General features: G+C 40.3%; 1 protein-coding gene across 1 annotated transcript in view; it reads left to right on the top strand.

Moving 5' to 3' along the window:
- Window positions 1-25,964, top strand: part of SMAD2 (SMAD family member 2) — a gene marked incomplete in the record, with an annotated part of 302,295 nt that overhangs the window by 213,810 nt on the left and 62,521 nt on the right. The window contains 2 exon segments of the mRNA XM_053701090.1: window positions 6,126-6,260; window positions 6,436-6,510. Coding sequence (XP_053557065.1) covers window positions 6,126-6,260; window positions 6,436-6,510 — 210 coding nt within the window.

The raw sequence follows: 25,964 nt of genomic DNA, 5'->3' as shown, positions 1-25,964 counted from the left end.
ACCACATAAAAAGACAGGCGTTCTTACATTGTGTAGAAGACCTGTTAAAAATGGGAGTGATTCATCCTGTTCCATTAAGAGAACAAGGGATGGGGTTCTACTCCAATCTGTTCATAGTTCCCAAAAAAGAGGGAACGTTCAGACCAATCCTAGATCTCAAGATCTTAAACAAATTTCTCAATTTAGTTCTTTCAGTTCTTCAGGGGGTTCCGTTTGAACCCTTACATTCCGTTGATATTAAGTTATTATCTTGGAAAGTTTTGTTTTTAGTTGCGATTTCTTCTGCTAGAAGAGTCTCAGAATTATCTGCTCTGCAGTGTTCTCCTCCTTATCTGGTGTTCCATGCAGATAAGGTGGTTTTACGTACTAAACCTGGTTTTCTTCCAAAAGTTGTTTCTAACAAAAACATTAACCAGGAGATTATCGTACCTTCTCTGTGTCCAAAACCAGTTTCAAAGAAGGAACGTTCGTTGCACAATTTGGATGTTGTTCGCGCTCTAAAATTCTATTTAGATGCTACAAAGGATTTTAGACAAACATCTTCCTTGTTTGTTGTTTATTCAGGTAAAAGGAGAGGTCAAAAAGCAACTTCTACCTCTCTCTCTTTTTGGATTAAAGGCATCATCAGATTGGCTTACGAGACTGCCGGACGGCAGCCTCCCGAAAGAATCACAGCTCATTCCACTAGGGCTGTGGCTTCCACATGGGCCTTCAAGAACGAGGCTTCTGTTGATCAGATATGTAGGGCAGCGACTTGGTCTTCACTGCACACTTTTACCAAATTTTACAAGTTTGATACTTTTGCTTCTTCTGAGGCTATTTTTGGGAGAAAGGTTTTGCAAGCCGTGGTGCCTTCCATTTAGGTGACCTGATTTGCTCCCTCCCTTCATCCGTGTCCTAAAGCTTTGGTATTGGTTCCCACAAGTAAGGATGACGCCGTGGACCGGACACACCTATGTTGGAGAAAACAGAATTTATGTTTACCTGATAAATTTCTTTCTCCAACGGTGTGTCCGGTCCACGGCCCGCCCTGGTTTTTTTAATCAGGTCTGATATTTTATTTTCTTTAACTACAGTCACCACGGTACCATATGGTTTCTCCTATGCAAATATTCCTCCTTAACGTCGGTCGAATGACTGGGGTAGGCGGAGCCTAGGAGGGATCATGTGACCAGCTTTGCTGGGCTCTTTGCCATTTCCTGTTGGGGAAGAGAATATCCCACAAGTAAGGATGACGCCGTGGACCGGACACACCGTTGGAGAAAGAAATTTATCAGGTAAACATAAATTCTGTTTTTCTACTACTGTTCTGTGTTACCTTGGCAGAATGACTGGGGGATGAGGGAAGTGGGGGAGGTATTCAAGCCTTTGGCTGTGGTGTCTTTGCCTCCTCCTGGTGGCCAGGTTCTGAATTCCCAAAAATAATAAATGCAGCTGTGGACTCTTCCTGTCAGAAGAAAATAAAATTATCAGGTAGGCATAATTTAAGTTTTTATTTTGTTTAAATGATTTTTATTAGGTTGATCAAAAAAAAAAAAAATACAACATAGCTGCTCAAGTTAGTACATATATAAATTACAAATCCGAGAGCAGCTTTGACAGGGATAACATTACATACAACCAGAGTTTTAACATGTTTGTAGTAAAAAGGGATGGGGATCCCAACATTCCAAGGTTATAACATTCATTTTACAATTGTTAGCACCTCTTAGATAATATGATTATAGTATCCCTTTAAAAGGGGTATAATTTGTATGTCATAAATCTCCTGAGTTCAGTTGCTTTATAACTAAGACTTCAAATTATGGTAGTCCTACATCTTCCCAAAACAATCACGGGACAATGTGTATCATAGGGAAATGCAGGACAAGAATCAAGTCTCCCTGATTGAAATCATGGGTATTAAGAATTATAAGGGATACGAAATTACCTCAATAGTTGTTAGAACAGAATAAAAGAAAAGAGAAAAAAAAAAAAAAGTATGAGATCAAGAAAGAATGGGGGAAAGCTGGGGTAGTTGGGGTATGGTGTATAGAATATAAAACATAAAATGTACAATAGTATCTTATTATAGTTCAATGTAACACATAGCATAGGGCCGCTCTGTGGCTCTCTGAAACTGATCAACTCTTGTGTATATATAGGTATCATAAACTGATAGCTATGTTTCAGATCTTGGTAATCTAAGATTTATATCTCATGTTTCATTATTATAGGTCTTTTGTTCCCAAATAAATAGAATATCAGCTATCATATCCTGTTTACCCATAAAGCAATAATGCATTCTCTCAAGTGATAAGATATGATTGCCCTCTGAAATAATTAGTTTTTTTCTCCCAGTAACTGCCCTCCTCCCCCCCCCCCCCTTTTTTCCCCCTCTCTCCCACATACAAGTAAGATTGCTTTTCGGGCCTTAACACGGAAAATATTGCTGTGTTTACTATATGTGCTTTGTTATTTGAAGGGTGTTTTGTTCTAACAGTTTCAACATGTATTCCTTGTTATTTGAAGGTTGGTTTGCTATAAAAGTTTTACTAGCCTTCTTTGTTTGAGTCTAGTTGATGTTAATTGATACCAATTCATGTGTCCTCCTTCAAACTTTGGAATGTATGGACCCACCTGTGGTCCTAGTGTTCACATGACTGAGTTGCCATGTACTAAAAACAAAATGAGGAAGCTGAAGAATATTGCCCTTTAAGACTGTTATGTATCTCCTCACTTTAATGTGATTCTCATTTTTATTGTCATCCCTTGAGATACGCCTTGAAATTTTGTCAATTCTGTTTGTATTAAAGTGTTATTGCTACCTCAATAAAAAAAAAACATTTTAAATTAAAATTACCCTTCATGTGTTGGTTTTTAAGTCTAAATGTTACTCTGGTAGATAATTTAATTGACATATCAAAAACTTCTTTATTACAAGACCAATCGTATAAGCTTGCAATGTTCGTGGACGATCTCTTACTCACGTTGGCATCTCCCCTAGAATCTCTAAAGGCAGTTCAGAAGAAACTAAGAGTATAGTGGTGTTTCTAATTTTTTGGTTAATCCAAATAAATCAGAACTCCTCCCAATTAATGTTGCAGAAGAAACACTTAACATTATTATAAATCAAATAGCCCTTTCAGAATAAGCTTAAAAACCCTAAAGTATATAGGCATCCACCTGACTTCTAATATGGAAGACATGCGTAAACTAAACTATATGGTAAACTCCTGACTGAATTTCAGTCTTTAACTTCTAGATGGCTGCCAAAAAACAATATATCTTGGTTAGGCAGAATAGCGGCAGTGAAGATAACCATCCTACCTAAAGCATTATATATAATGCAAGCACTCCCTATAACTGGAGCATCTAAAGAGATTAAAAAACTACAGCGGATAATCAATGCTTATATATGGCAAAAGAAACAACCTAGACTGTGCAAAAATTTAATCTATACCCCTAGAGACGAAGGAGGTTTGGGTGCTCCAAATTTACAGTGGTATAAGCTAGCAATATCCCTGAGTAGAGTGGTGGATTGGTGTAGGCAGAGTAGAACCACACAAAAGTAACCCACCCAATTGGAGTCTAGATTGCTAAATATCCCGCATATGGGGGGAATATACTGGTCACCTTCACCACTCATACTAACAATAGTAAATTGTACTCCATCTTTAATGAAACTTGGTCTGACTGGATAGTTCTTAGAAACAAATTCCCTAAACTATCATCTCCTAACTCACCATTAACGACATTACTTATGAATAAAGAATTTGAAGTAGGCAAAACCTAGAGTGCTAATATCGTACAAGACTCATGCGATTTACATGACGTAATCCCTGTACTTGACTTATTAGACAACGGTAAACTTCACACGATGGGAAAATTACAGGAATCGGGGCTTAAAGGGACATGACACCCACATTTTTCTTTCATGATTTAGAAAGAGAATGCATTTTTAAACATCTTTCAAATTTACTTCTATTATCTAATTTGTGTTATTCTCTTGATATTCTTTGCTGAAAAGCATATCTAGATATGCTCAGTAGCTGCTGATTGGTTGCTGCACATAGAAGCCTCATGTGATTGGCTCACCCATGTGCATTGCTTTTTCTTAAAATAAGGATATCTAAAAAATGAAGCAAAATAAATAATAGAAGTAAATTGTAATGTTGTTTAAATTTGTATGTTCTATCTGAATCATGAAAGAAAGATTTTGGGTTTAGTGGCCCTTTAACTACTTTAACTCATGGCTTAACTACCAACAGATGCGACATTACTTATTAACTCTCAGAAAAAAAAGAATTTATTTAGATCACTTACACCCTTTGAAAGGTTATGCATAAATCTAAAATTGGGGAAAAAAAGGTATATCTTCTATATGCAAAATTTTGGTAGAGCTATACCTCCCAACTAGACCCCTGTACGTACCTAAATGGGAAACAGAACTTAATAAACGAATAACCCCAAACAATGGAAGATATGGTCCTGTGCTACGGCAAAATCAGCACACTCAGCCTCACATATGGAAACAAACATAAAGGTTCTAACCAGGTGGTACTTAACACCCCACAAATTGACACACATGTTTAGGAATGCAAGCAATAAATGCTGGAGGGGGGGGTGTAATCAGGAGGGTACAATGTTACACATTTGGTGGGATTGCCGCATTTTGAATCAATTTAGGAGAGACATACATACCACAATCAAGGAGGTTATAGGTTGCCCTATAAGCTTTTAAATTGAGCTTTTACTTTTTAATGATGTATCAGAAATTAAATGTAAAATCAGACGTAATCTTACCCAAATTATGATCAATGCGACCAAAAATTAATCCCCAAACTATGGAGGAGCACACAGGTGCCCTCCGCTGATAGCTGGAAACACCAAGTGGATGCCACGCTATTACTGGAGAAGTATATTTTATGATATCATGTTCTTGTGGGAACAATACAAACACAAAACATAGATCAGATATTAAATCTTGCTAATTTGAAAATTTAAAATAGTAGTGTCATTGGGGCATAGAGGAATTGTCAAGTTGAAAAACCATATCCTTGGGTTTTGAAGTTTTTGAAACTTTTTCTTTTCCTATTTATATTTATTGTATTCCCCCATTCCTTTCCTCCCCCCGTTTCTCTCCTCCACCCATTTCTCTCCTTTGCCTTCCCCAAGTTTTCTCCCTCCCAAATCCCATACATCCCCCTACCCCAATCCCTACCCCCTCCCTCCTACCTATATCGCCTATATGTTGTTACACAATGTTAATATTATAGCTGAGATTGAAACAGTAATGCACTGCTGTCTTAATTGAAATGCAACCCATTAATAATCCAGTTACTAACCACTTCATGTGATTGGAATTGGTATAATGTTTGGGCGAGGTGTATATGATTTCCAGTGAAAAAAGAGACTTATAAGAAGATGATCACCTCGCCTGGTCGTCAAGACATGTAGGGGACTGTTTATTGTACAAGATCAAAGACCGATTGTACTGTATGAACATTGTGTCTGTATGTTGATTTTTATTTAATAAAGAAAAATAAATTAAAAAAAACTTCTTTATGCTGATGTATTCAGTTGCATTGTCTTGTAAAAATTATTTAATTAGAGTGTTTTTTTAATTTTATTAAAATGTATCTTTTTGGTTTTCCTCTAATTTTCTATTTTATGCCCTTGGCAATAAAATGGATTTTAACATTTCAAAATATCTTGGTGTCCAGTTTCTACAAAATGTACTTTTGAATTTACAGGGCAGCACAGCAAATTTTGCTAACTTTTAGCTTTAAACCAATAATTTCACCCTTTATTTTTTGGCCTATATTTGCTAGAGAATTACTTAAATGCCTAGATGTATTTTTAAATTTTTCTGTTGATGCTACCAGAAAGGGCAGAGACTGAGTATTAAGAAAATAGGAGCTCATGTGTATAATCTGTCATTCAGATAAAACTGAGGGAAAGGGAGGGAGCAGATTAAAAGCTCAGGAAGGGGGTGGCATTGTGGTCTTTAGGTTGGACAAACCTGTTCTGTTCTACTTATTCTTTGTGTCTTTAAATTTTTGAAGCTTCTGTAAAATGGATTTATTAATATGGCATAATGTTTACATTCGTATTTAGCTTTTAATATCCTTTGTCTCTCGCAGTTTTGCCACCTGTATTAGTGCCACGACATACAGAAATCTTACCGGAACTGCCACCTCTTGATGACTACACGCATTCCATACCGGAGAACACAAACTTTCCTGCAGGAATTGAACCTCAAAGCAATTATATACCAGGTAAAGCAGTTTCCAAAATGTATCTGACTGACGCAACTTTTTACTTTAATCATGTAACCTAAAAAAACGTCTGCTGTAAAGTTTAAGTTAAATTGACAGCTTATAACAATAGTTTATGTTGTGATCATCACAATTAATTATTTACTAATGATGCTATGACATTTTTTGTTTTTAGAAACTCCACCTCCTGGATACATTAGTGAAGATGGAGAGACTAGTGATCAGCAACTTAACCAAAGCATGGACACAGGTACACATCTTATTTGTCTTTCAGTAGCTTTAAAGGTACATTAACACATTAACTTTCACAAAGGTTTCTCAGAATTTGTGTATGTATGTGTATATGGTGATACCCCAAAACTTTACTTTACATTAAATCGTAACAAGAAAAAATTCCTAGCAAGTGCATCCTTCTTTGACATGTTATATCTATATCATGAAAGCACCCTGGGTAGATGTATGAAGAAACCGTGAGTGCTGGCCTGTTTTATTTATTTATATAAAGAAAAAAAAAGAAAAAAGAAAATAGATATATATATATATATATATATATATATATATATATATATATATATATATATATATATATATAGAGATATATATATATATATATATATATATATATATATATATATATATATATATATATATATATATATATATATATATATATATATATATATATAGAGAGAGAGAGAGAGATATAGATATAGAGAGAGAGATATATATATATAGAGATATAGATATATATATATATACACACACACAGGGCTGCCACTAGGAATTTTGGGGCCCCTGACTTAACCATTGATCAGGCCCCCCCCTTTGACGTGCAATTTTTGACCAAGTGACTAAAACGTATATGCACTTTATTCTTAAGTGTCTATTTAAACTTGGAAATGTTGTAAAGGTAGTAACATACAAACACACATACACACTCATACACTGAAAAACACACACATAAGGATTCACATATAGACACTCTAGCAGACACGCAGAGAAACACACTCAGACACAGACACCCAAACAGACACTCAGCACTTACATTGACCTGACAAGTAATGAGGTAGACTAAAGTTTTGTAAAAATAGCAGATTTATAAAACAAAATATGGAGTTCTGATTATCTTTTTGTAAGGAAGATGCCAACTAAATAATAACAGCATGCAGTGACTGAAAGGAAGGGCCCTGAACTGCCTAAACAATAATTTAAAGGTTAAATGATGGATTGGTGACTTCCAGAAAGGTCTCATTAGTCTCAAAGTCTGTAGAAAGATGTGAATAATCAGTAGTAAGGTCAAAATGTCCTAAAAAGGAACAGACAATGGGCATACACACACAAACTCAAACTTGCACATACACCAAAGGAAACACCGACAGAGACAGCCTCAGATAAAACACAGACATACACACACACAGACACTCACAGAAAACAGACATACACACACAGAGAGACAACCACATAAAACACAGAAAGACATACATACACACACCTTCACTGAGACATCCACAGAAAACACAGACATACATACACACACACACACACACACACTCACAGAGAAATCCACAGAAAACAGACATACACACCCACCCTCACAGAGGCATCCAGAGAAAATACACAAAGACAAACATGCACACACCCTCACAGACATCCAAAGAAAATGCACAAAGACATACACACCCACCCTCACAGAGAGACCCAGAGAAAAAAAATACATACACACTCATAGAGACACAAACCAAAGACATAAACACAGACACCCACAGAAACACTCACAGGAGGAAACATTTATGCACCTTGCATCCCCTAAATCAACGTTGTGTGACATGCATGATAACAAATTGCAGAAATTAAGAGATCACTTTTTAAAGAATCCTATTTGTAAATGTGCAAACAAAAATAAATCTGTGAATTGAAAATTGAACATTAATGATCTGGGTAGATGGCTAGATGAAGAAAATTACTTTTAAAAGGTTGATATATGTTTGTTTTTTCCACATTTTCCCCAACCAAGAGCACCACTTCAAATATAGTGTACAAATGTTCCCATCTGTCAGCTGTACTTATGGATTTTGAAAATGCTGTACTCTATATGGTCTTGGTGGAACCATAACCTGTGGTACTCATACAATTAGATCTGGTTAAATGCAGGATTTAGGCTTGTTGGTATGTATTTCAAAATTAAGTCAGCTGTAGTGTAAACTGAACAGTTTTAAGTTAACCTGTCTTATTTCAAACACTGAGCAATCTTAGTCTGAGAGTATAACATATTTCTCCAACATTGGTGTGTCCGGTCCACGGCGTCATCCTTACTTGTGGGATATTCTCTTCCCCAACAGGAAATGGCAAAGAGTCCCAGCAAAGCTGGTCACATGATCCCTCCTAGGCTCCGCCCACCCCAGTCATTCTCTTTGCCGTTGCACAGGCAACATCTCCACGGAGATGGTTAAGAGTTTTTTTGGTGTTTAAATGTAGTTTTTATTCTTCTATCAAGTGTTTGTTATTTTAAAATAGTGCTGGTATGTACTATTTGCTCTGAAACAGAAAAGGATGAAGATTTCTGTTTGTAAGAGGAAGATGATTTTAGCAGACAGTAACTAAAATCGGTTGCTGTTTCCACATAGGACTGTTGAGATGAAGTAACTTCAGTTGGGGGAAACAGTTAGCAGACTTTTCTGCTTAAGGTATGACTAGCCATATTTCTAACAAGACTGTGTAATGCTGGAAGGCTGTCATTTCCCCTCATGGGGACCGGTAAGCCATTTTCTTAGTCAAAAACAAACAGAATAAAGGGCTTATTATGGGCTAAAAAACTGGTAGACATTTTTATGGGCTAAATCGATTGCTTTATTTGTGCATATTATTCAAATTTAGGCTAACTATTGACATTTATAATCTTGGGGAACGTTTATAAAACGGCAGGCACTGTATTGGACACCTTTTTCAGTCAGGGGGCCTTTCTAGTCATAGACTGAGCCTCATTTTCGCGCCATTAATGAGCAGTTGTTTTCTCCAACATAGGTGTGTCCGGTCCACGGCGTCATCCTTACTTGTGGGATATTCTCTTCCCCAACAGGAAATGGCAAAGAGCCCAGCAAAGCTGGTCACATGATCCCTCCTAGGCTCCGCCTACCCCAGTCATTCTCTTTGCCGTTGTACAGGCAACATCTCCACGGAGATGGCTTAGAGTTTTTTAGTGTTTAACTGTAGTTTTTATTATTCAATCAAGAGTTTGTTATTTTGAAATAGTGCTGGTATGTACTATTTACTCAGAAACAGAAAAGAGATGAAGATTTCTGTTTGTATGAGGAAAATGATTTTAGCAACCGTAACTAAAATCCATGGCTGTTCCACACAGGACTGTTGAGAGCAATTAACTTCAGTTGGGGGAACAGTGTGCAGTCTCTTGCTGCTTGAGGTATGACACATTCTAACAAGACGATGTAATGCTGGAAGCTGTCATTTTCCCTATGGGATCCGGTAAGCCATGTTTATTACGATCGTAAATAAGGGCTTCACAAGGGCTTATTAAGACTGTAGACTTTTTCTGGGCTAAATCGATTCATTATTAACACATATTTAGCCTTGAGGAATCATTTTATCTGGGTATTTTGATATAATAATATCGGCAGGCACTGTATTAGACACCTTATTCCTTAGGGGCTTTCCCAAAGCATAAGCAGAGCCTCATTTTCGCGCCGGTGTGGCGCACTTGTTTTTGAGAGGCATGGCATGCAGTCGCATGTGAGAGGAGCTCTGATACTTAGAAAAGACTTTCTGAAGGCGTCATTTGGTATCGTATTCCCCTTTGGGCTTGGTTGGGTCTCAGCAAAGCAGATACCAGGGACTGTAAAGGGGTTAAAGTTTAAAACGGCTCCGGTTCCGTTATTTTAAGGGTTAAAGCTTCCAAATTTGGTGTGCAATACTTTTAAGGCTTTAAGACACTGTGGTGAAAATTTGATAAATTTTGAACAATTCCTTCATGTTTTTTCGCAATTGCAGTAATAAAGTGTGTTCAGTTTAAAATTTAAAGTGACAGTAACGGTTTTATTTTAAAACGTTTTTGTACTTTGTTATCAAGTTTATGCCTGTTTAACATGTCTGAACTACCAGATAGACTGTGTTCTGAATGTGGGGAAGCCAGAATTCCTATTCATTTAAATAAATGTGATTTATGTGATAATGACAATGATGCCCAAGATGATTCCTCAAGTGAGGGGAGTAAGCATGGTACTGCATCATTCCCTCCTTCGTCTACACGAGTCTTGCCCACTCAGGAGGCCCCTAGTACATCTAGCGCGCCAATACTCCTTACTATGCAACAATTAACGGCTGTAATGGATAATTCTGTCAAAAACATTTTAGCCAAAATAAACACTTGTCAGCGTAAGCGCGGCTGCTCTGTTTTAGATACTGAAGAGCATGACGACGCTGATATTAATATCTCTGAAGGGCCCCTAACCCAGTCTGATGGGGCCAGGGAGGTTTTGTCTGAGGGAGAAATTACTGATTCAGGGAACATTTCTCAACAGGCTGAACCTGATGTGATTGCATTTAAATTTAAGTTGGAACATCTCCGCATTCTGCTTAAGGAGGTATTATCCACTCTGGATGATTGTGACAAGTTGGTCATCCCAGAGAAACTATGTAAAATGGACAAGTTCCTAGAGGTGCCGGGGCTCCCAGAAGCTTTTCCTATACCCAAGCGGGTGGCGGACATTGTTAATAAAGAATGGGAGAGGCCCGGTATTCCTTTCGTCCCTCCCCCCATATTTAAAAAATTGTTTCCTATGGTCGACCCCAGAAAGGACTTATGGCAGACAGTCCCCAAGGTCGAGGGAGCGGTTTCCACTTTAAACAAACGCACCACTATACCCATAGAGGATAGTTGTGCTTTCAAAGATCCTATGGATAAAAAATTAGAAGGTTTGCTTAAAAAGATGTTTGTTCAGCAGGGTTACCTTCTACAACCAATTTCATGCATTGTCCCTGTCGCTACAGCCGCATGTTTCTGGTTCGATGAGCTGATAAAGGCGGTCGATAGTGATTCTCCTCCTTATGAGGAGATTATGAACAGAATCAATGCTCTCAAATTGGCTAATTCTTTCACCCTCGACGCCACTTTGCAATTGGCTAGGTTAGCGGCTAAGAATTCTGGGTTTGCTATTGTGGCGCGCAGAGCGCTTTGGTTGAAATCTTGGTCGGCTGATGCGTCTTCCAAGAACAAGCTACTTAACATTCCTTTCAAGGGGAAAACGCTGTTTGGCCCTGACTTGAAAGAGATTGTCTCTGATATCACTGGGGGTAAGGGCCACGCCCTTCCTCAGGATCAGCCTTTCAAGGCAAAAAATAAACCTAATTTCTCCAACATAGGTGTGTCCGGTCCACGGCGTCATCCTTACTTGTGGGATATTCTCCTCCCCAACAGGAAATGGCAAAGAGCCCAGCAAAGCTGGTCACATGATCCCTCCTAGGCTCCGCCTACCCCAGTCATTCTCTTTGCCGTTGTACAGGCAACATCTCCACGGAGATGGCTTAGAGTTTTTTAGTGTTTAACTGTAGTTTTTATTATTCAATCAAGAGTTTGTTATTTTAAAATAGTGCTGGTATGTACTATTTACTCAGAAACAGAAAAGAGATGAAGATTTCTGTTTGTATGAGGAAAATGATTTTAGCACCGTAACTAAAATCCATGGCTGTTCCACACAGGACTGTTGAGAGCAATTAACTTCAGTTGGGGGAACAGTGTGCAGTCTCTTACTGCTTGAGGTATGACACATTCTAACAAGACGATGTAATGCTGGAAGCTGTCATTTTCCCTATGGGATCCGGTAAGCCATGTTTATTAAGATAGTAAATAAGGGCTTCACAAGGGCTTATTAAGACTGTAGACTTTTTCTGGGCTAAATCGATTCATTATTAACACATATTTAGCCTTGAGGAATCATTTATTCTGGGTATTTTGATATGATTATATCGGCAGGCACTGTTTTTGACACCTTATTCTTTAGGGGCTTTCCCTAATCATAGTCAGAGCCTCATTTTCGCGCCGGTATGGCGCACTTGTTTTTGAGGACAGCATGGCATGCAGCTGCATGTGTGTGGAGCTCTGTTACATAGAAAAGTCTTTCTGAAGGCATCATTGGTATCGTATTCCCCTTTGGGCTTGGTTGGGTCTCAGCAAAGCAGATTCCAGGGACTGTAAAGGGGTTAAATATAAAAACGGCTCCGGTTCCGTTATTTTAAGGGTTAAAGCTTCCAAATTTGGTGTGCAATACTTTTAAGGCTTTAAGACACTGTGGTGAAATTTTGGTGAATTTTGAACAATTCCTTCATACTTTTTCGCAATTGCAGTAATAAAGTGTGTTTAGTTTAAAATTTAAAGTGACAGTAACGGTTTTATTTTAAAACGTTTTTTGTGCTTTGTTATCAAGTTTATGCCTGTTTAACATGTCTGAACTACCAGATAGATTGTGTTCTGACTGTGGGGAAACCAAGGTTCCTTCTCATTTAACTATATGTATTTTATGTCATAAAAAAATTTAGTAAAAATGATGCCCAAGATGATTCCTCAAGTGAGGGGAGTAAGCATGGTACTGCATCATCCCCTCCTTCGTCTACACCAGTCTTGCCCATACAGGAGGCCCCTAGTACATCTAGTGCGCCAATACTCCTTACTATGCAACATTTAACGGCTGTAATGGATAATTCTATCAAAAACATTTTAGCCAATATGCCCACTTATCAGCGAAAGCGCGACTGCTCTGTTTTAGAAAATTCTGTAGAGCATGAGAACGCTGATGATATGGTTTCTGAAGGGCCCCTACACCAGTCTGAGGGGGCCAGGGAGGTTTTGTCTGAGGGAGAAATTTCAGATTCAGGAAACATTTCTCAACAAGCTGAACCTGATGTGATTACTTTTAAATTTAAGTTGGAACATCTCCGCGCTCTGCTTAAGGAGGTGTTATCCAATTTGGATGATTGTGATTATCTGGTCATTCCAGAACCACTAAGTAAAATGGAAAAGTTCTTAGAGGCCCCGGGGCCCCCCGAAGCTTTTCCTATATCCAAGCGGGTGGCGTACATTGTTAGTAAAGAATGGGACAGGCCCGGTATACCTTTAGTACCTCCCCCCATATTTATAAAATTGTTTTCCTATAGTCGACCCCAGAAAGGACTGATGGCAGACAGTCCCCAAGGTCGAGGGGGCGGTTTCTACTCTACACAAGCGCGCCACTATACCCATAGAAGATAGTTGTGCTTTCCAAGATCCTATGGATAAAAAATTAGAAGGTCTGCTAAAGATGTTTGTTCAGCAAGGTTCCCTTCTACAACCAATTGCATGCATTGTCCCTGTCACTGCAGCCGCGTGTTTCTAGTTTGATGAGCTAGGAAAGGCGATTATTAGTAATTCTTCTTCTTATGAGGAGATTATGGACAGAATTCGTGCTCTTAAATTGGCTAATTCTTTCACCCTAGACGCCACCTTGCAATTGGCTAGGTTAGCGGCGAAAAAATTCTGGGTTTGCTATTGTGGCGCAGAGCGCTTTGGTTAAAATCTTGGGCAGCGGATGCGTCTTCCAAGAACAAATTGCTTGACATTCCTTTCAAGGGGAAAAACACTCTTTGGCCCTGACTTGAAAGAGATTATCTCTGATATCACTGGGGGCAAGGGCCACGCCCTTCCTCAGGATAGGTCTTTTCAAGACCAAAAATAAACCTAAGTTTCGTCCCTTTCGCAGAAACGGATCAGCCCCAAGGGCTACGTCCTCTAAGCAGGAAGGTAATACTCCTCAAGCCAATCCAGCCTGGAGACCTATGCAAGGCTGGAACAAAGGAAAGCAGGCCAGGAAACCTGCCACTGCTACCAAGACAGCATGAAATGCGGGCCCCCGATCCGGGACCGGATCTGGTGGGGGGCAGACTCTCTCTCTTCGCTCAGGCTGGGGCAAGAGATGTTCTGGATCCTTGGGCGCTAGAAATAGTCTCCCAAGGTTATTCTCTGGAGTTCAAGGGGCTTCCTCCAAGGGGGAGGTTCCACAGGTCTCAGTTGTCTTCAGACCACATAAGAAGACAGGCATTCTTACATTGGGTAGAAGACCTGCTAAAAATGGGAGTGATTCATCCTGTTCCATTAGGAGAACAAGGGATGGGGTTCTACTCCAATCTGTTCATAGTTCCCAAAAAAGAGGGAACGTTCAGACCAATCTTAGATCTCAAGATCTTGAACAAGTTTCTCAAGGTTCCATCGTTCAAGATGGAAACCATTCGAACACTTCTTCCTTCCATCCAGGAAGGTCAATTCATGACCAAGGTGGATTTCAAGGATGCGTATCTACATATTCCTATCCACAAGGAACATCATCGGTTCCTAAGGTTTGCATTCCTGGACAAGCATTTCCAGTTCGTGGCGTTTTCTTTCGGATTAGCCACTGCTCCTAGGATTTTCTCATAGGTACTAGGGTCCCTTCTGGCGGTGCTAAGACCAAGGGGCATTGCTGTAGTACCTTACTTGGACGACATTCTGATTCGAGCGTCGTCCCTTCCTCAAGTAAAGGCTCACACGGACATTGTCCTGGCCTTTCTCAGATCTCACGGATGGAAAGTGAACGTGGAAAAGAGTTCTCTATCTCCGTCAACGAGGGTTCCCTTCTTGGGAACTATAATAGACTCCTTAGAAATGAGGATTTTTCTGACAGAAGCCAGAAAAACAAAACTTCTAGACTCTTGTCGGATACTTCATTCCGTTCCTCTTCCTTCCATAGCGCAGTGCATGGAAGTGATAGGTTTGATGGTAGCGGCAATGGACATAGTTCCTTTTGTGCGCATTCATCTAAGACCATTACAACTGTTCATGCTCAGTCAGTGGAATGGGGACTATTCAGACTTGTCTCCGAAGATACAAGTAAATCAGAGGACCAGAGACTCATTCCGTTGGTGGCTGTCCCTGGACAACCTGTCACAAGGGATGACCTTCCGCAGACCAGAGTGGGTCATTGTCACGACCGACGAAACAAAAAAAGAAAGGGCGCCTCCTAGTGTAGCCAGTATATATAAGGATAAATAGAATGAGATATAGATTTTGTACTCACATGTAGTGAAGGCAAAGATAATGCCTAGATAAGCAGTCTGGAAACTTATCAGTGTCCCAGTTGACTGTGCATTAGAATGCTAGGGCAGCTCCTCTTAGTAGATTTCCAAAATCATCTGAAAAGTAAGAAGATATACAGAGGGCGACTCAAAGTATAGAGCACACTGTAGTGCTAATGAAGCAAGCTGGGTATATTAAAAGTGGCCCAGCGCACATACCACTCCGGTGAAAGATGGTCCAATGTATTCAGAAGGTTCAGATAAAAAATTCAGGAGACTCCAGATATATATAAAAAACACTTTATATAAAAATATAACAGTGTACAATAAAAATCAGTAGAATTCGCTACGCGTTTCTCAGAGCTACCACTCTGTTTCCTCAGGCAAGTTATACTGATCTAAAACTGAAGTCTCCTATTTATACATCCTCAAATAAATTAAAACATTGGTCACACCCAATTTACCAATTACTTATGCAAATGTTGCTATGGTGACCTTCACAATACAAACTGACTTTTCTTGATACCAGTATGTGAATATATAACTCATTGTATGCATAGATCTACTTTAACATATACAGCTAGTATCAAAACAAGTATATAGCAGATATTACAATATATCTCATAAACATTTCGGAAGAAAACATATATAGTATGCACAATAGTGTTTCAGCAAAAAAACAAATACAGCACTCATATAGTTGGTTCATTAAATTTTCAGCAATCTCTCTTTATGAAAGTGAATGCACTATTTATTTCTATTTTATATGGTTAATAACTTCTTTATTTCCTGAGGATTTCTTTCCTCCCCTTTGTTCATAGTAGAAAGTCTAATTTATTTATTAATTAAAAGCATTAGCTAGTTTGTTTATATCATATATAAAGCTGTCAGCTTGTGGGTGTGTGTCATTAGCCTATCTCACACTTCCATATGTGTGGGTAATGGCTAGTGGGCGTGTATCATGTGTGTGAATCCCAGCTTATAGGCGTGTGTTTTCTATCGTTAAAAAAAAAAAAAAAAAAAAAAATCAACTATTGTCTATTTATTTTTTTGGGATATGAATATAGCAAAGCAGTTCATATCCCAAAAAAATAAATAGACAATAGTTGATTTTTTTTTTTTTTTTTTTTTTTTTTTTTTTTTTTTTTTTTTTAACGATAGAAAACACACGCCTATAAGCTGGGATTCACACACATAGTGACGCGTGATTGGTTTATGCTACACGCCCACGGATTATCACCTACACATTGGACATTGTGAAATCAGAGAGGGAGCTTTAAACAAATAGACATAGCCCTTCATAAAATCAGCTTATGATATGCACAATACAACAATTCAGATAACATTTAAACAGTTTATTGTAGGAGATCATGTCAAAAGGGGTAAGAATATATTAGGAAGAAAGTTGAGGAATTGTATTTAAAGACCGGCGATAAATGATACACGCCCACTAGCCATTACCCACACATATGGAAGTGTGAGATAGGCTAATGACACACACCCACAAGCTGACAGCTTTATATATGATATAAACAAACTAGCTAATGCTTTTAATTAATAAATAAATTAGACTTTCTACTATGAACAAAGGGGAGGAAAGAAATCCTCAGGAAATAAAGAAGTTATTAACCATATAAAATAGAAATAAATAGTGCATTCACTTTCATAAAGAGAGATTGCTGAAAATTTAATGAACCAACTATATGAGTGCTGTATTTGTTTTTTTGCTGAAACACTATTGTGCATACTATATATGTTTTCTTCCGAAATGTTTATGAGATATATTGTAATATCTGCTATATACTTGTTTTGATACTAGCTGTATATGTTAAAGTAGATCTATGCATACAATGAGTTATATATTCACATACTGGTATCAAGAAAAGTCAGTTTGTATTGTGAAGGTCACCATAGCAACATTTGCATAAGTAATTGGTAAATTGGGTGTGACCAATGTTTTAATTTATTTGAGGATGTATAAATAGGAGACTTCAGTTTTAGATCAGTATAACTTGCCTGAGGAAACAGAGTGGTAGCTCTGAGAAACGCGTAGCGAATTCTACTGATTTTTATTGTACACTGTTATATTTTTATATAAAGTGTTTTTTATATATATCTGGAGTCTCCTGAATTTTTTATCTGAACCTTCTGAATACATTGGACCATCTTTCACCGGAGTGGTATGTGCGCTGGGCCACTTTTAATATACCCAGCTTGCTTCATTAGCACTACAGTGTGCTCTATACTTTGAGTCGCCCTCTGTATATCTTCTTACTTGTCACGACCGACGCCAGTCTGATGGGCTGGGGCGCGGTCTGGGGATCCCTGAAAGCTCAGGGTCTTTGGTCTCGGGTAGAATCTCTTCTACCGATAAATATTCTGGAACTGAGAGCGATATTCAATGCTCTCAAAGCTTGGCCTCAGCTAGCGAGGGCCAAGTTCATACATCAACCATCAGGGGGGAACAAGGAGTTCCCTAGCGATGGAAGAAGTGACCAAAATCATTCTATGGGCGGAGTCTCACTCCTGCCACCTGTCTGCTATCCACATCCCAGGAGTGGAAAATTGGGAAGCGGATTTTCTGAGTCGTCAGACATTGCATCCGGGGGAGTGGGAACTCCATCCGGAAATCTTTGCCCAAGTCACTCAACCGTGGGGCATTCCAGACATGGATCTGATGGCCTCTCGTCAGAACTTCAGAGTTCCTTACTACGGGTACAGATCCAGGGATCCCAAGGCGGCTCTAGTGGATGCACTAGTAGCACCTTGGACCTTCAAACTAGCTTATGTGTTCCCGCCGTTTCCTCTCATCCCCAGGCTGGTAGCCAGGATCAATCCGGAGAGGGCGTCGGTGATTTTGATAGCTCCTGCGTGGCCACGCAGGACTTGGTATGCAGATCTGGTGAATATGTCATCGGCTCCACCATGGAAGCTACCTTTGAGACGAGACCTTCTTGTTCTAGGTCCGTTCGACCCACTCCAGCTGACTGCTTGGAGATTGAACGCTTGATCTTATCAAAGCGAGGGTTCTCAGATTCTGTTATTAATACTCTTGTTCAGGCCTGAAAGCCTGTAACCAGAAAAATTACCACATAATTTGGTATATCTGTTGGTGTGAATCTGCAGGATTCCCTTGGGACAAGGTTAAGATTCCTAAGAGTCTATCCTTCCTTCGAGAAGGATTGGAAAAAGGATTATCTGCAAGTTCCTTGATGGGACAGATTTCTGCCTTGTCTGTGTTACTTCACAAAAAGCTGGCAGCTGTGCCAGATGTTCTAGCCTTTGTTCAGGCTCTGGTTAGAATCAAGCCTGTTTACAAAATTTTGACTCCTCCTTGGAGTCTCAACCTAGTTCTTTCAGTTCTTCAGGGGGTTCCGTTTGAACCCTTACATTCCGTTGATATTAAGTTATTATCTTGGAAAGTTTTGTTTTTGGTTGCAATTTCTTCTGCTCGAAGAGTTTCAGAATTATCTGCTCTGCAGTGTTCTTCTCCTTATCTGGTGTTCCATGCAGATAAGGTGGTTTTGCGTACTAAACCTGGTTTTCTTCCAAAAGTTGTTTCTAACAAAAACATTAACCAGGAGATAGTTGTGCCTTCTTTGTGTCCTAATCCAGTTTCAAAGAAGGAACGTTTGTTGCACAACTTGGATGTAGTTCGTGCTCTCAAATTTTACTTAGCAGCTACTAAGGATTTCAGACAAACTTTGTCTTTGTTTGTTGTTTATTCTGGTAAACGGAGAGGTCAAAAAGCAACTTCTACCTCTCTCTCCTTCTGGATTAAAAGCATTATCCGATTGGCTTATGAGACTGCCGGACGGCAGCCTCCTGAAAGAATCACAGCTCACTCCACTAGGGCTGTGGCTTCCACATGGGCCTTCAAGAACGAGGCTTCTGTTGATCAGATATGTAAGGCAGCGACTTGGTCTTCACTGCACACTTTTTCTAAATTTTACAAATTTGATACTTTTGCTTCTTCTGAGGCTATTTTTGGGAGAAAGGTTTTGCAAGCCGTGGTGCCTTCCATTTAGGTGACCTGATTTGCTCCCTCCCTTCATCCGTGTCCTAAAGCTTTGGTATTGGTTCCCACAAGTAAGGATGACGCCGTGGACCGGACACACCTATGTTGGAGAAAACAGAATTTATGTTTACCTGATAAATTACTTTCTCCAAAGGTGTGTCCGGTCCACGGCCCGCCCTGGTTTTTTTAATCAGGTCTGATAATTTATTTTCTTTAACTACAGTCACCACGGTAACATATGGTTTCTCCTATGCAAATATTCCTCCTTAACGTCGGTCGAATGACTGGGGTAGGCGGAGCCTAGGAGGGATCATGTGACCAGCTTTGCTGGGCTCTTTGCCATTTCCTGTTGGGGAGGAGAATATCCCACAAGTAAGGATGACGCCGTGGACCGGACACACCGTTGGAGAAAGTAATTTATCAGGTAAACATAAATTCTGTTTTTCGTCCCTTTCGTAGAAACGGACCTGCCCAAGGTGCTACGTCCTCTAAGCAAGAGGGTAATACTTCTCAAGCCAAGCCAGCTTGGAGACCAATGCAAGGCTGGAACAAAGGAAAGCAGGCCAAGAAACCTGCCACTGCTACCAAGACTGCATGAAATGTTGGCCCCCGATCCGGGACCGGATCTGGTGGGGGGCAGACTCTCTCTCTTCGCTCAGGCTTGGGCAAGAGATGTTCTGGATCCTTGGGCGCTAGAAATAGTCTCCCAAGGTTATCTTCTGGAATTCAAGGGACTTCCCCCAAGGGGGAGGTTCCACAGGTCTCAGTTGTCTTCAGACCACATAAAAAGACAGGCATTCTTACATTGTGTAGAAGACCTGTTAAAAATGGGAGTGATTCATCCTGTTCCATTAAGAGAACAAGGGATGGGGTTCTACTCCAATCTGTTCATAGTTCCCAAAAAAGAGGGAACGTTCAGACCAATCTTAGATCTCAAGATCTTAAACAAGTTTCTCAAGGTTCCATCGTTCAAGATGGAAACCATTCGAACTATTCTTCCTTCCATCCAGGAAGGTCAATTCATGACCACGGTGGATTTAAAGGATGCGTATCTACATATTCCTATCCACAAGGAACATCATCGGTTCCTAAGGTTCGCATTCCTGGACAAACATTACCAGTTCGTGGCGCTTCCTTTCGGATTAGCCACTGCTCCAAGGATTTTCACAAAGGTACTAGGGTCCCTTCTAGCTGTGCTAAGACCAAGGGGCATTGCTGTAGTACCTTACTTGGACGACATTTTGATTCAAGCGTCGTCCCTTCCTCAAGCAAAGGCTCACACGGACATCGTCCTGGCCTTTCTCAGATCTCACGGATGGAAAGTGAACGTGGAAAAGAGTTCTCTATCCCCGTCAACAAAGGGTTCCCTTCTTGGGAACAATTATAGACTCCTTAGAAATGAGGATTTTTCTAACAGAGGCAAGAAAAACAAAACTTCTAGACTCTTGTCGGATACTTCATTCCGTTCCTCTTCCTTCCATAGCTCAGTGCATGGAAGTGATCGGGTTGATGGTAGCGGCAATGGACATAGTTCCTTTTGCGCGCATTCATCTAAGACCATTACAACTGTGCATGCTCAGTCAGTGGAATGGGGACTATACAGACTTGTCTCCGAAGATACAAGTAAATCAGAGGACCAGAGACTCACTCCGTTGGTGGCTGTCCCTGGACAACCTGTCACAAGGGATGACATTCCGCAGACCAGAGTGGGTCATTGTCACGACCGACGCCAGTCTGATGGGCTGGGGCGCGGTCTGGGGATCCCTGAAAGCTCAGGTCTTTGGTCTCGGGAAGAATCTCTTCTACCGATAAATATTCTGGAACTGAGAGCGATATTCAATGCTCTCAAGGCTTGGCCTCAGCTAGCGAGGGCCAAGTTCATACGGTTTCAATCAGACAACATGACAACTGTTGCGTACATCAACCATCAGGGGGGAACAAGGAGTTCCCTAGCGATGGAAGAGAATATCCCACAAGTAAGGATGACGCCGTGGACCGGACACACCGTTGGAGAAAGTAATTTATCAGGTAAGCATAAATTCTGTTTTTATGCAGATGTAAAAATCTTAGATAAAATTCCTCCTTGCATCTGGAAAGTCCTTGCATAAAGGGGCAGTAAACTGGAATGTTATATATATATATATATATATATATATATATATATATATATATATATATATATATATATATATATATAATATACAAAAGACTTGCACTCACTGGACTATTTAAATACTTTTTAAATATTTTTCTCTTACATGGTGTATCCAGTCCACGGATTCATCCTTACTTGTGGGATATTCATTCCCTACAGGAAGTGCAAAGAGAGCACACAGCAGAGCTGTCCATATAGCTCCGCCCCCCAGTCATTCTCTTTGCCGCTCTAACAAGTAGCATCTCCACGGGAGTGTAAAGGGAATGTGGTGTTAGTTTGTAGTTTTTTATTTCTTCAATCAAAAGTTTATTTTAAAATAGTGCCGGTTTGTACTATTTACTCTGAGGCAGAAAGTGATGAAGATTTCTGCTCAGAGGAAAATGATTTTAGCACCTTGTAACTAAAATCCATTGCTGTTCCCACGCAGGACTGTTGAGTACCGGAGAACTTCAGTTGGGGGGAACAGTTTGCAGGCTTAACTGCTATAAGGTATGTTCAGTCAATTATTTCTAGTCAAGACTTAGTAATGCTGGAAGACTGACAGAATCCCCAGGTGGGGAAGGTAAGCCATATTCTGAGACTTAGTATAGAAGGAAGGCTTATTAAAAGGGCTCTATTCACTGGTGGACACTGTTAAGGGGCAATCGATTATTTTTTTTAAGATAATCTGACATTATACAAGTTTTTATTTTGCATTTGAATCACTTTTTGGGGTTTTTATTCCACATGGCATATGGTTAGACACCTATTTCTCCAACATAGGTGTGTCCGGTCCACGGCGTCATCCTTACTTGTGGGATATTCTCCTCCCCAACAGGAAATGGCAAAGAGCCCAGCAAAGCTGGTCACATGATCCCTCCTAGGCTCCGCCTTCCCCAGTCATTCTCTTTGCCGTTGTACAGGCAACATCTCCACGGAGATGGCTTAGAGTTTTTTAGTGTTTAACTGTAGTTTTTATTATTCAATCAAGAGTTTGTTATTTTAAAATAGTGCTGGTATGTACTATTTACTCTGAAACAGAAAAGAGATGAAGATTTCTGTTTGTAAGAGGAAAATGATTTTAGCAACCGTTACTAAAATCGATGGCTGTTTCCACACAGGACTGTTGAGAGGAATTAACTTCAGTTGGGGGAAACAGGGAGCAGACTTTTGCTGCTTGAGGTATGACACATTTCTAACAAGACGATGTAATGCTGGAAGCTGTCATTTTCCCTATGGGATCCGGTAAGCCATTTTTATTACATGAAGAGAAAAAAGGGCTTCACAAGGGCTTTTAAGACTGTAGACATTTTCTGGGCTAAAACGATTTATATATAAGCATATTTTATACTCCATAGCCTTGAGGAATTATTTTAATCTTGGGAACTATGTAAAATAACCGGCAGGCACTGTATTGGACACCTTATTCTCTAGGGGCTTTCCCTAATCATAGGCAGAGTCTCATTTTCGCGCCTCTATTGCGCACTTGTTTTTGGGAAGCATGACATGCAACTGCATGTGTGAGGAGCTCTGATACATAGAAAAGACTTTCTGAAGGCGTCATTTGGTATCGTATTCCCCTTTGGGCTTGGTTGGGTCTCAGCAAAGCAGATACCAGGGACTGTAAAGGGGTTAAATATAAAAACGGCTCCGGTTCCGTTATTTTAAGGGTTAAAGCTTCCAAATTTGGTGTGCAATACTTTTAAGGCTTTAAGACACTGTGGTGAAATTTTGGTGAATTTTGAACAATTCCTTCATACTTTTTCACATATGCAGTAATAAAGTGTGTTCAGTTTAAAATTTAAAGTGACAGTAACGGTTTTATTTTAAAACGTTTTTTGTACTTTGTTATCAAGTTTATGCCTGTTTAACATGTCTGAACTACCAGATAGACTGTGTTCTGTATGTGGGGAAGCCAAGGTTCCTTCTCATTTAAATAGATGTGATTTATGTGACACAAAATTTAGAGAAAATGATGCCCAAGATGATTCCTCAAGTGAGGGGAGTAAGCATGGTACTGCATCATCCCCTCCTTCGTCTACACCAGTCTTGCCCACACAGGAGGCCCCTAGTACATCTAGTGCGCCAATACTCCTTACTATGCAACAATTAACGGCTGTAATGGATAATTCTATCAAAAACATTTTAGCCAAAATGCCCACTTATCAGCGAAAGCGCGACTGCTCTGTTTTAGAAAATACTGAAGAGCATGAGGACGCTGATGATATTGGTTCTGAAGTGCCCCTACACCAGTCTGAGGGGGCCAGGGAGGTTTTGTCTGAGGGAGAAATTTCAGATTCAGGGAAAATTTCTCAACAAGCTGAACCTGATGTGATTACATTTAAATTTAAATTGGAACATCTCCGCGCTCGGCTTAAGGAGGTTTTATCTACTCTGGATGATTGTGAGAATTTGGTCATTCCAGAGAAATTATGTAAAATGGACAAGTTCCTAGAGGTCCCGGGGCCCCCCGAAGCTTTTCCTATACCCAAGCGGGTGGCGGACATTGTAAATAAAGAATGGGAAAGGCCCGGTATACCTTTCGTCCCTCCCCCCATATTTAAGAAATTGTTTCCTATGGTCGACCCCAGAAAGGACTTATGGCAGACAGTCCCCAAGGTCGAGGGGGCGGTTTCTACTCTAAACAAACGCACCACTATACCCATAGAAGATAGTTGTGCTTTCAAAGATCCTATGGATAAAAAATTAGAGGGTTTGCTTAAAAAGATGTTTGTTCAGCAAGGTTACCTTCTACAACCAATTTCATGCATTGTTCCTGTCACTACAGCAGCGTGTTTCTGGTTCGATGAACTAGAAAAGGCGCTCAATAATAATTCTTCTTCTTATGAGGAGATTATGGACAGAATTCATGCTCTCAAATTGGCTAATTCTTTCACCCTAGACGCCACTTTGCAATTGGCTAGGTTAGCGGCGAAAAATTCTGGTTTTACTATTGTGGCGCGCAGAGCGCTTTGGCTAAAATCTTGGTCAGCGGATGCGTCTTCCAAGAACAAATTGCTTAACATTCCTTTCAAGGGGAAAACGCTGTTTGGCCCTGACTTGAAAGAGATTATCTCTGATATCACTGGGGGCAAGGGCCACGCCCTTCCTCAGGATAGGTCTTTCAAAGCCAAAAATAAACCTAATTTTCGTCCCTTTCGCAGAAACGGACCAGCCCCAAGTGCTACGTCCTCTAAGCAAGAGGGTAATACTTCTCAAGCCAAGCCAGCCTGGAGGCCAATGCAAGGCTGGAACAAAGGAAAGCAGGCCAAGAAACCTGCCACTGCTACCAAGACAGCATGAGATGTTGGCCCCCGATCCGGGACCGGATCTGGTGGGGGGCAGACTCTCTCTCTTCGCTCAGGCTTGGGCAAGAGATGTTCTGGATCCTTGGGCACTAGAAATAGTCTCCCAAGGTTATCTTCTGGAATTCAAGGGACTTCCCCCAAGGGGGAGGTTCCACAGGTCTCAATTGTCTTCAGACCTCATAAAAAAACAGGCATTCTTACATTGTGTAGAAGACCTGTTAAAAATGGGAGTGATTCATCCTGTTCCATTAGGAGAACAAGGGATGGGGTTCTACTCCAATCTGTTCGTAGTTCCCAAAAAAGAGGGAACATTCAGACCAATCTTAGATCTCAAGATCCTAAACAAGTTTCTCAAGGTTCCATCGTTCAAAATGGAAACCATTCGAAACAATTCTTCCTTCCATCCAGGAAGGTCAATTCATGACCACGGTGGATTTAAAGGATGCGTATCTACATATTCCTATCCACAAGGAACATCATCGGTTCCTAAGGTTCGCATTCCTGGACAAGCATTACCAGTTTGTGGCACTTCCATTCGGATTAGCCACTGCTCCAAGAATTTTCACAAAGGTACTAGGGTCCCTTCTAGCGGTGCTAAGACCAAGGGGCATTGCAGTAGTACCTTACTTGGACGACATTCTGATTCAAGCGTCGTCCCTTCCACAAGCAAAGGCTCACACGGACATTGTCCTGGCCTTTCTCAGATCTCACGGGTGGAAAGTGAACGTAGAAAAAAGTTCGCTATCTCCGTCAACAAGGGTTCCCTTCTTGGGAACAATAATAGACTCCTTAGAAATGAGGATTTTTCTGACAGAGGCCAGAAAATCAAAACTTCTTAACTCTTGTCAAATACTTCATTCTGTTCCTCTTCCTTCCATAGCGCAGTGCATGGAAGTAATAGGTTTGATGGTAGCGGCAATGGACATAGTTCCTTTTGCGCGAATTCATCTAAGACCATTACAACTGTGCATGCTCAGTCAGTGGAATGGGGACTATACAGACTTGTCTCCGACGATACAAGTAGATCAGAGGACCAGAGATTCACTCCGTTGGTGGCTGTCCCTGGACAACCTGTCACAGGGGATGAGCTTCCGCAGACCAGAGTGGGTCATTGTCACGACCGACGCCAGTCTGGTGGGCTGGGGCGCGGTCTG

The sequence above is a fragment of the Bombina bombina genome, chromosome 2 (genome assembly GCF_027579735.1).
Source record: "Bombina bombina isolate aBomBom1 chromosome 2, aBomBom1.pri, whole genome shotgun sequence".
In the NCBI taxonomy this organism is placed as follows: domain Eukaryota; kingdom Metazoa; phylum Chordata; class Amphibia; order Anura; family Bombinatoridae; genus Bombina; species Bombina bombina.
Note: the sequence above shows the minus strand (reverse complement) of the source record. Positions and strands in the feature narration are given on the sequence as shown.